Genomic DNA, 12,273 nt, shown 5'->3' on the forward strand with positions numbered 1-12,273 from the left:
CTGGAGTCCAGCGCCGTCCGCAGCAGAGGACGAGCGATCCCTCGTCACTCTGCTGACCCCCCGCCATCCTTGGTGAGGGAACCAGGAAGTGAAGCGATCCGGCTTCACTGCCCGGTTCCCAACGGCGCATGCGCGAGTCGCGCTGCGCCGTGCTGACTGGCTCCCGCTTTGTTCTGGGAGCCGAGTGTTTCCCAGAAAACAAGGGGGGGGGGGGCACGGGATCTGACAGTCTACCCGCAGACTGTGTGGCCGGAAGTGGGTGCAAATAGCTGTCTTTAGACAGGTATCTGCACCCCCTCCCCCCTGAAAGGTGTCAAATTGACACCGGAGGGGGGGAGGGTTCCGATGAGCCGGAGTTCCACTTTAAGGTGGAGCTCCGCTTTAAAGGAGGACTATAGAGGGTTTTGGTCAATTGTATTTTAGTTTCTTTTGTATTGTTTTTTTTTGTAGGAAATCTTTTTTTTACATATAAACATTCAATATACTGTATGCTGTTTCTAATTTTCAGTGCTTGCTGGGTCATCTAATAGGAAAGTCTAGCATCAGTTCTGTACTTCATAGTTGTAATTGAAGATGATTTAGCTTTGTATCTAACCGGAGATCCTGCTATTAAATCTTTTCTTACACCACAGCAGTGTTATATTTCTTTATGCAATATGTTTTTTCATTAAGCTCACTGCGTTTTACAAAAAAAGTGACCTCTATTATCTTATAACGTCCATTGCTGATATTATATATACGCAGATAGAACTGAGCTACTCACAGAAGGTGTAAGAGACTTGGAAGCCCTTTGCCTGGGTAGACTTGTCACTGTGGAATACAAGAACCATAGAGTTGCCTTTGGAGTAATACACAGGGATGGTGCGATCCCCACAGAATGGACCCATTTGTGTACCATCCATGAAGAGTGTTAGATAGTCGTACATACACATAATGGAAGACTCTAAATGGAAGTCACTTATGGTTAGAGCAATCTGAAAAAGAAATACAATTATTACTAACATGACAGTGTTGTGTTCATACAACAAACAAATCATTTTTATTGCATAAAAGTGAGTGAATATATTGGTTCTTACAATTCATTGATGTTACAGTCTACCTGAAATAGTATTTGCAATTAAAGCCACATTAAACCCAAGAGCAAAACATTGTTTATATTGCGGATAACCAATTTTTACATGTGATGGCTGCTTTTGTTTTTATTTTTTAGGCTTTCTTCAATGCTCATTTAGTGATCCAGCCAGCAAGTCTGTTGTTTTTCAAAAGCACAAGCTATCCAGCAGAATTTATCAGTTTACATGGATAAGCCAAATTATTCAACACTGACAGGGGTGCTTAAAATGACCAGCTTTATTTATTCATGTAAAACCTTTATCCCAAAAGAAAAAAAAACTGCTGTAACTGATAATAAAATGTGAGCTGGAATTTGGATTCAACTTGTGTATTTAAATCTGCTAATACATTTAATGCTCCCCTCCCCCAACCTGAGGTTGATGCTGATTGTTGTGCCTCTTGTTCTCATTCATCCAGAGTAGAGTCTCACTAATACAGGAGGAGTGTTACTGGTCAGATCACCAGGTGAAAATGAGGAAACGCCAAAGAAAAAGGATGCAGCCACCACATCTAGTGATTGCTAATATGAAAAAAATGAATTGTTTGTTTTAAGAGTTTTATGTCACTTTAGGGGTGATACTGCACATAAAAGGCAGTGCTTAGGAATCTTGTTGGAAAAAGGAAGTCCTTTCTGTTCCTGCGGTGTAATGGTCACCAATCTACAATTTCCGGACAGGGAAGGAAAAATCCAGAGCTGGGAGATCTTCTGTGCTCCTCCTACATTACTGGCTGATTTCTTTGTCATTCACCGGTCTACAATAGACTCAAGAAACTGATCAGCCCCCTCCCTTCCTCTCCCCTGTGCTCCTGTTACTCCCAATCAGGATGGCAGAAATGAGTCCAGTGCTGCAAAGTCAAGTAAATCGTTATAAACCACTTACAAATGTCACACCACCAGTTCTCAGCCAGCTTCACAAATTACCACCAACACTTCCTGTCATCACTGGGAAAAGATCCAGAACGTCTTGGTGGTAGATAATCTTAGAGAAATCTACATTAGATTTGCCATCAGACATGTATTGTAATGCCCTAAACAATACATTCCGTTTCTATTTAATCAGGTAGGCCCTGGTGAACACTGGTAAATTCAAAGGGGGTTGTACATTCAGATTGTAATGAGTCTGTACAACATTACATTTTATTTGTGTGACAATTTTAGAGAATGAGGAAGTCCAATAATTAGGGAGAATTATGAAGGCATCTTGTTTTACCTTATTTCCAACAGGAGCTGTGATGGTGAAGTTACAATCCATGTTTGGACTGTAGTTCCCTGGGTATCCTGGAGATGTGAAGCTGCCTTGAGAGTTAAAGAAGGATCCTCCACACTTCACTGTAAGAATATCGATATAATCAATATAGTAAGGAGATTTATAATAGTATATGACATCATTTTATGTTTATGTGTATACTGTATATACATAGTTCATCCTCCCTTTTCGAAGTTCCAAGTTCCTCTTAGGCTAGGACCCCACTCTCCAACCCTCAATGAAGAGCTCAGATGTAGAGATGGCCTACACAGGCACCAAATGCTGCTTCAGGGCAGGAATGGGAGAGAGTCACACGTTCTGCCTTACCCAGAAGAGTTTCACAGAGCACTGGTGAGAAAACAGGAGTGTCCTATGAAAATAAATAACTGTAGTGGAGGTGGGTGGGCTACCATACAAACCTATTATTTTGTCCTAAATGGTATAAGTACAGATGCTGTAAAATCTATCCATATTGTTCCCCCCACTGCACTGCTTGGGTTACAAGCATCTTTAGTCTAGAAGGTGATACATAAGTTGAAATGCTTATCTTATTTATCCCTCCCACAGGCTTCCTCCATGCTGTACTACTGGTCCCTGAAGCTGCTTCTTGTTGCCATTCTCCTGGCTTTAGACTCTCAGATGTCATCAAATACAACACAGGATCAGCAGTTATGCATTGTACATGAACTTGTTGAGGGCTCGCCCACATACTGGGACATTGGAGAGCATAGATGACCACCGGCTGCCAGGGTAATTTTTTGAACTTTGCCAATCTGCCCTAAGCAAAGCAAGCATTTAACCAATGCAGTGCTGGGGAAAAGAAAGTCTGGTCACTGCACTCCACACTGGAGAATTTTGGATGATATTGTCAACCGCAAAGAAGTCCATAGGAATTTAACAACTTCTTAGTTTCGCAGAAGGGCAGACAGCAGTGATATACCACAAGAAAGAAGAATTTATACAGTATCTGATCCAAAATAAGCCATAGAGGTAATTGTTATCACTCTTAAAGTTGACCAACATACACATTGAACAATCTAACTGGAAAATGTAATTGTATATACTAAGAAACTGCATGGATTACCTCAAAGGTTGCAAACAGAGGTTATATGGCATCAAACTGTTGTGCCAATAGTTCCTCCTTGGGAGGGATCTCCTCTGTATCTATGATTCTTCAGTATCTTTCTTTACCAATAAAATAAATCAGCATACCTGAGCTATATGAAGCTTGGAAGCCGACCCCAGAAACAGCCCCGTCACTGACAAACTGGACCAGCATCTGGCTTGTGGAAGCGATGATTGGAGGGATGGTTTGACTTCCGCATATTTTATCCAACAACACAGGAGAGTTCTTAGAGGGACCGTCATAGATCCTCATGTAGTCTGAGTCACAGTTAGGAGTGGATTGGATATTAAAGGTACTGAATTTCAATGAAGCCTAAAAAGTGACACAAGGAAAATGTATTATCTACAGTAAACCCCAAACTTCCCATACTTGTAACTGCAAACTGGGTTAATATGTAATTCCAATATGATGCAATCAATTGCTATATTAATGCTTGAACAGTCCTTCAGAGAAAAAAAAAACACAAGAATATGTAGGATTCTAATTTCTGTTAAAAGATCTTGCAGCTATAGACATTTCTATCTACGATATTTGTGTATTTTCCATTGATTTTCCAGTTAACAGAACTCTTCTGCTCCCTCTGATTATTTGTTGCTTGTGGTTTGTTTAGGGAAACCAATAAGCTTAAACAAGACACATTTGGGGGGGGGGGGAAGAATTTTTTAACAGAAGTCTTTCGTTTTATGCTATATTGAGTTAAGTCAAAGAAACCTGAGACTGTGGATATTGCAATACTGTTACTATTGGTAACATACTTGTAAGAACCAGAGCCACAAATTAATCCAAAACCCCTTTGTTCCTGCTAAACCCCCATTCCTACAATGACCTCACCATCAGATGTGGGGTAAAAGAAATCTGGCACATTTGCTTCCAGCAATGAAGTGGGCCATAATGAAGGGAAGTATTATTCCAACATATGGAGCAATTGGTGGTTGAAGCAGAGTATGAGGTTTAGAGGCATTTACATCTTAAACGACCTTCTCTATACCCCCGTCTCAGCCATAAAGTCAAACCACCGCAATGGCTCCACTTCAATGTACAAAGGTACAAAAGTGTGATGTTCAGGTAGGGAGTATTTGGACCTATTGCGTGGCTCTATACTAGTCAAGTCTCTATTTTTATGAATGTAAAATGTAGGTGGTGTACAAAACAATCTTCAGATGGCAGTTCATTTTCACAGCTAGGTTGCTAGACATTTAGGGTCACATTTTGCATCTCTACATTTCTGTTTCCTCACCTTCCCTGATGGAACTCTGATCAACCAAACGCAGTCACCATTATTAGGATAAGCAGAGGGATAGTTGTCAGAAGTGAAAATTTGTTGCTTGTGGTTTGTTTAGGGAAACCAATAAGCTTAAACAAGACACATTTGGGGGGGGGGGGAAGAATTTTTTAACAGAAGTCTTTCGTTTTATGCTATATTGAGTTAAGTCAAAGAAACCTGAGACTGTGGATATTGCAATACTGTTACTATTGGTAACATACTTGTAAGAACCAGAGCCACAAATTAATCCAAAACCCCTTTTGTTCCTGCTAAACCCCCATTCCTACAATGACCTCACCATCAGATGTGGGGTAAAAGAAATCTGGCACATTTGCTTCCAGCAATGACGTGGGCCATAATGAAGGGAAGTATTATTCCAACATATGGAGCAATTGGTGGTTGAAGCAGAGTATGAGGTTTAGAGGCATTTACATCTTAAACGACCTTCTCTATACCCCCGTCTCTGCCATAAAGTCAAACCACCGCAATGGCTCCACTTCAATGTACAAAGGTACAAAAGTGTGATGTTCAGGTAGGGAGTATTTGGACCTATTGCGTGGCTCTATACTAGTCAAGTCTCTATTTTTATGAATGTAAAATGTAGGTGGTGTACAAAACAATCTTCAGATGGCAGTTCATTTTCACAGCTAGGTTGCTAGACATTTAGGGTCACATTTTGCATCTCTACATTTCTGTCTCCTCACCTTCCCTGATGGAACTCTGATCAACCAAACGCAGTCACCATTATTAGGATAAGCAGAGGGATAGTTGTCAGAAGTGAAAATTCCTGTCTTATTATTAAGCAAAGTCGCACAGACACCTGAGAAGGGAGAAATAGACATATAAATTATATTTAGTTATTGGAGGATTAGACTGATAATAATAATATTAATAATATATTGGTGGGAAACAGGGGAAGGGGTATTGACCATCTATTAGATTAAAACTGCTGGAATTTTGAACTTAAAATCAAATGAACCTTGAGTTTAACCCCTTTACATTGAAGATAAAAGATCCTTATTGCCTCAATGCCGTGTCACATCTTGTGTATTATACTTTGTTTGTTCAGGGCAAATTGAGCCTTCATTTCATGGTAAAAACTACATTTCCTGATATTTAACTTTTTTTCAATGAAAACTGGCCAAATTGTAAGCAATATAATTTTTTTTTAATCTAGCTATATCGTTCTTAAATGACAATAAATAAATAACCCAAATTGAATTTGAGATGCATAGGGATACCACATATGTGTACATTATTTATTGTGTACACCCATAGTAGGGGCCAGACACAAAAGTGCACATTTTGGGCTAGATTCACATAGATCAGCAGATCAGCAGATCTGCGTGATCTATGTGATTTAAGATACGCTGCCGCAAGTTTGAGAGGCAAGTGGGTAATTCACAAACCACTTACCTCCATTCTTGCGGCGGCGGATCGTAAATCCCCCGGCGGAATTCAAATTCCGCGGCTAGGGGGAGTGTACTATTCAAATCAGGCACGTCCCTGCGCCGATTTAAATGAGCATGCGCAGTCCGTGAATTTTCCCGGCGTGCATTGCTCCCACTGACGTTGCTAGGACGTCAGTGGTTTCGACGCTTACGTAAACGACGTCCATCCGTATTCCAGAACGACTTACGCAAACGATGTAAAAAAATTCAAAATCGATGCGGGAACGACGGCTATACTTAACATTGGCTGCGCCTCGTAGAAGCAGGGGTAAGTATACGCCGGGAAAGCCGCTACGGAAACGTCGTAACAACACTGCGTCGGGTCCGCGTACTTTCGTGAATTGGCGTATCTCGCTGATTTACATATTTCTCATCGTAAATCAGCGGGAACGCCCCCTGCGCCATTTTTAAATTGCAGATAAGATCCGACGGTGTAACACAGTTACACCTGTCGGATCTTAGTCATATCTATGCGTAACTGATTCTATGAATCAGGCGCATAAATACGACCAGTGTAAGACACAGATACGACGGCGTATCAGGAGATACACCGTCGTATCTCTCTCTCTCTGAATCTGGCCCTTTGTGGGGTTTTTTTTGTCAAAATTTTTCAAAACTGTAAAAATTCACTTAAAGTGCAATCATAAAAAAGTATAATTTCTAATGTTTTTAACCCATGAAATTGGAATGTACAGAAACTTACTGCATTGATAAAGTCGGTTAATTTTAGTGACATCCAAGACGCTCAGTCCAATTGTCTGCCCAATAGGCACATTGGGGTCAGGCTTGGGGACGATTGTGGGTTTGTTTGAAGTGTTGGTGAATGCATAGCTGGAAAATGTTGAATAGAGAAAAAATCGACATATTACCATTAAAATATTCTATAGTTTATCGGTAATTCACCAGCTAACACAAAAGCCATGACTTACGCATCATAATGCATCACTGAACCGTAATCATATGGACTGCCCAGGTTATTGGTGTCCGCTTTAGCAAAATTACCCAATTTTCCTGTAACAACAAAAAAGCAGTGGTAATGTCTCTTCTTTGAAAACATGACTGAATTTGCTTTGTGTAAATGTCTGCAGTACCTTTAGGGATATACTGGAAATTGATGTCAACATAATTGTCACGATCACTTCTTACATGCTCATGGTAGAAGCCCAGGGCATGTTCTAGTTCATGTTGTATAATCCCCCTGTAGATGCAGCCTCCACCCAATGAAACTGTCTGGCTTCCACCAGTTCTTCCAAGATATGAGTAACAGCTAGAAATTGTAGATATACAGTTCAAAGGAGTTATGCTTTAATACCATGTGGGAGCCTAAGACAATAGTTTTAATAGAAACAATGATTGAATCTGAACTACAGAAAGAAAACAATCAATATCTGTTTGTGCTGGTTTTATTTTCATTGTGAAATTTTAAGTGGAATCCATTGAGTCTGTTGACACTAAGCCCCACTCCCTCTAGGTCACTTCCATTTTTCTACTATATACTCAATGTTAGCAGCGCCAGGATAAATATCTTATGTCCCTGTGCTATTTCTGCTAGGTACACAAAAAAATTAGACAACCAAGAAGCACCTTGTTGTTGGCTTGTGACTGTCACATGTATTTTCATTTTTTTTGGAGGAAATTCAAAAGAGAATCCATCATGCACAAATAGGTGCCGTAAAGTCTAAGGTGTTTATGTTTTAGATGCTCCCTACTGTGAAAAACTATGATAAACAATAGACAACCTTACCCATCACCAGGAGTGATGTTGATGTAATCATCTTCTGTTGTAAGAGGCACAAACCTCACACAAGTCAATGTTTCAAACTCGGCCATGGCGAGCACAATACTGTTCAGGTCACTGGCACCTGGAAACAGAGATAGAAGGTTGGGTTTCTACAAATAACAAATAGCAATAAATACTTCAATGCAAGAGAAAATAGAGGGAACTCACTGTAGCTGGAATCTATGGTATAGGGAACAAGAACACTACCACTATCACTTTTAGGCCAAAGGCAAGAAGGACAGTTCATGGCACTGCGCTCATTCTGTACCAGCACATCGCCTCCATACATGGGTGTTTTGCTATCTGAAAATACAGAAAATTATAGTTAATACACTATAATGCATTGCATTTAAGCTGCCCATACACTGTGAACTGGCTGAACTTTGCTATGTGGGTGGCTATGTCATTTCCCTCTCATCTGACATCTTTTGATTGAAAAATGGATGGATCCAAACAGAACGTTTTAGAACTAACAGCGGCTGCATCTAATCATGATGCAGTATAGTACAGTGTTGGGGTATAAAACAGAATAGAATAGGCACAGTTGGAATCTGTGCATCTGGAGAAACATGTTAGATATTTTCATGCAGTCCAAATTCCCAGCTTTACTCAGTTCTGTGACCCAGCACAGCCCTGTTTGGCAGGGGAGGAGACCTGATTTTGCTCTGCTGCAGTGAAGTTGGACTCTTGAATCTTCCCATGCAGGACACAGCAGAAAGCGAGCCCCCGAGTAGAGCCGTCCTACTGTGGGGGGCAGAACTTAGAAATGCCCGGGAAGATGCTAAGCTTAGCTGAACCCCTTCCCACTGGGCAACCAAAACAAACTAACTAGCTAATCTGTAAGCACCTGATTCCACACAGCCTGTTTGGCAGGGAGGAGACCTGATTTTGCTCTGCTGCAGTGAAGTAACACTTACAGGTATGATAGTCTCATGTCTCTGTCACTCTGCTCTCTCCTCCTATTACAATGGAGCACTCACTACAGTACAGCTAACATACTCCTTGTGCTTCTTCTCCCACCTCTAGTCTGATCTCTACAATGAAGGTACTTACATCACTTGTATTTAACCACTTAAGCCCCGGACCATAATGCTGCCTAAAGACCCAAGGTGTTTTTACAGTTCGGGACTGCGTCGCTTTAACAGACAATTGCGCGGTCGTGCGACGTGGCTCCCAAACAAAATTGGCGTCTTTTTTTCCCCACAAATAGAGCTTTCTTTTGGTGGTATTTGATCACCTCTGCGGTTTTTATTTTTTGCGCTATAAAAAAAAATAGAGCGACAATTTTGAAAAAAATTCAATATTTTTTACTTTTTGCTATAATAAATATCCCCCAAAAACATATATAACATTTTTTTTTCCTCAGTTTAGGCCGATACGTATTCTTCTACCTATTTTTGGTAAAAAAAAATCGCAATAAGTGTTTATCGATTGGTTTGCGCAAAATTTATAGCGTTTACAAAATAGGGGATAGTTTTATTGCATTTTTATAAAAAAAATTTTTTTACTACTAATGGCGGCGATCAGCGATTTTTTTCGTGACTGCGACATTATGGCGGACACTTCGGACAATTTTGACACATTTTTGGGACCATTGTCATTTTCACAGCAAAAAATGCATTTAAATTGCATTGTTTACTGTGAAAATTACAGTTGCAGTTAGGGAGTTAACCACAGGGGGCGCTGTAGGAGTTAGTGTTCCCTTAGTGCAGTGTTTCTCAATTCCAGTCCTCAGGCCCCCCCAACAGGTCAGGTTTTCAGGATTTCCATTTTTTTGCACAGGTGATTTGATCAGTTTCACTGCCTTAGCAATCACCACAGCCTTTTCATCTGAGGGAAATCCTGAAAACCTGACCTGTTGGGGGGGGCCTGAGGACTGGAATTGAGAAACACTGCCTTAGTGTGTGTTTACAACTGTAGGGGGGTGTGGCTGTAGGAATGACGTCATCGATCGAGTCTCCCCTATAAAGGGATCACTCGATCGATGCAGCGCCATAGTGAAGCACGGGGAAGCCGTGTTTACATACGGCTCTCCCCGTTCCTCAGCTCCGGGGAGCGATCGCGACGGAGCGGCTATAAACAAATAGCCGCGCCGTCGTCACGGATCGCTCCCCGAGGGGACCCGACCGCCGCAAGTCGCGGGGGGGGGTCCCGATCGGACCCCCCACCCACGTCTAGGCAGGGACGTACAGGTACGCCAATGTGCCTGTACGTGCCATTCTGCCGACGTACATATACATGCGGCGGTCGGGAAGGGGTTAAAAGAGTACAATTAAGATATAGTAAGGAATACAGAGCTGCAATAATTTATATATTTTTTTTTATCTACCTGGAGTTCAGCTTTAATTGTAGATTTAGAACTAGAAATTACAACAGAAGAATACACAGTTTTACTAGAGTTATTAATGCGATATTCTACTAAATTCCCAAACAAAGTGCAATTTCCAAAGTTTGCAAAGTGAACAGTCTATTTGCCTTTAATACATCAACCTCTCTATCTCACAAGTTTCACTGCAATGGTAGAAGTGAATAAAAATAACCCATCAGTCTTTTTAGAAATGAAATAGTGATTTTTAAAGACTCATTCAAAGATCTTGTACCCCAAGACAATAACGCCATATTTCTCCTCACACCCTATTGTTTAGTCCATCAGTGCATGATTTAAAGGATCCTGACACTCATAACTTTGTGCATTATAATTGGTTATTGTCTGTTCCATTGCCTGGATTTAGCACCATCATAATGCAGTAAAGAATCCTGTGGATTAGAATAATTACCTTTATTAGCTTTCAAAATCTTGCTGAAGATCCCTTGTGGCACTTCGGAGTCTTCACTCTTTGGGGCTGTGTATACAAAATACTGATTAGGCATATCTAGTGAAATAAAAAAAATTCAAGTGACTTAATTTTGTGTAAATATTGAACCCATTTTATAATTTGAATGATAAATTAATGGAAATATAGGGTAGCTCCACAAAGCTATCACTGATCTGTGAAACTTCTGGTTGGGAAATTCTTTAAGTCTTTGCCTTAATCACCATGATTATCATAAACACTGTCACCTAAACAATAGGAGATGACGTTAAAAAATACCCTGTTGCCAAAGTCTAAAAAACATGCAGACGATTATATGTGCATTTAACATATTTTAGGAATGTCATTAAATGTAAAAAATCTCCCTTGTGTAAACAGCCAAAAGCTCGAAACTGCTGCTTGGATGTGATGTCATCAGCCCCAGCAGACTCAGAGATTTCACTCAAATGACACTTTATAATATTCCTCTTCACTCCTCCAACGGCAGCTAAATCAATGTTCATGGGGGGAGGTGAGGGGCAGAGATGCTGGGCCAGCACAGACAGTAATTGGACACTCCCAGAAGAGGGCAGGGCTAAGAGAAACAATGAGGGAGCAGGACTGTGCTAGTGAAGTGACTCTGAGAATAGTCAAAATGTATTTGCAAGTTCAAAGTCACATTGCAGGTGAATAAAAAATAATTTATGGAAAGGAAAATACTGCAAGAAAGTGACCTCTATTATCTTATAACGTCCATTGCTGATATTAGATATAAGCAGATAGAACTGAGCTACTCACAGAAGGTGTAAGAGACTTGGAAGCCCTTTGCCTGGGTAGACTGGTCACTGTGGAATACGAGAACCATAGAGTTGCCTTTGGAGTAAAGCACAGGGATGGTGCGATCCCCGCAGAATGGACCCCTTTTTGTACCATCCATGAAGAGTGTTAGATAGTCGTACATACAGAAACTGGAAGACTCTAAATGGAAGTCACTTATGGTCAGAGCAATCTGAAAAAGAAATACAATTATGACTAACATGACAGTGTTGTGTTCATACAACAAACACACAATTTTATATAGCATTAAAGTAAGTATTTTGGGCCAAATCCACAGACATGCAGCCTAACTTAACTTTTCAGAGTTAAGTTACACTGCCGCAATTTTCCGAAGTTAAGTACCGATCCTCAAAGCACTTACCCGGAAAATTGCGGCAGCACAACTTAACTCCGTCCATCGTAAGGCGTTCCTAGTTTAAATGGGCGATTCCCATTTAAATTAGGCGCGCTCTCGCGCCGGATGTACTGCGCATGCGTGTGACGTCATTTTTCCCGACGTGCAGCGTGCGAACGTAATTTACGCCGGGCTTTGTGGATTGCGACGGGACAATAAAGTTGCGACGGGTGAAAAAAAAAATTGCGCGCCGGGAAAAAAAATTCAAATTTAAAAAAAAATTGCGGCGATCGAAAAAAAGGTCTGGTTTTACATGGTGTACTAACTTT

General features: G+C 40.8%; 1 protein-coding gene across 1 annotated transcript in view; it reads right to left on the reverse strand.

Moving 5' to 3' along the window:
* The window catches only part of LOC120920692 (cubilin-like), a 135,643-nt gene that overhangs the window by 34,487 nt on the left and 88,883 nt on the right, over positions 1–12,273 (reverse strand). Inside the window, exons 15-23 of the mRNA XM_040332905.1 lie at positions 10,759–10,824; positions 8,150–8,284; positions 7,946–8,063; positions 7,293–7,468; positions 7,131–7,212; positions 6,905–7,032; positions 5,493–5,570; positions 4,724–4,761; positions 3,573–3,798 (exon numbers count right to left, since the gene is read on the reverse strand). Of these exons, the coding sequence (XP_040188839.1) occupies positions 3,573–3,798; positions 4,724–4,761; positions 5,493–5,570; positions 6,905–7,032; positions 7,131–7,212; positions 7,293–7,468; positions 7,946–8,063; positions 8,150–8,284; positions 10,759–10,824 (1,047 nt within the window). The remainder of the gene's footprint in view (positions 1–3,572; positions 3,799–4,723; positions 4,762–5,492; positions 5,571–6,904; positions 7,033–7,130; positions 7,213–7,292; positions 7,469–7,945; positions 8,064–8,149; positions 8,285–10,758; positions 10,825–12,273) is intronic.

The sequence above is a fragment of the Rana temporaria genome, chromosome 13, assembly GCF_905171775.1.
Source record: "Rana temporaria chromosome 13, aRanTem1.1, whole genome shotgun sequence".
NCBI classification, from domain to species: domain Eukaryota; kingdom Metazoa; phylum Chordata; class Amphibia; order Anura; family Ranidae; genus Rana; species Rana temporaria.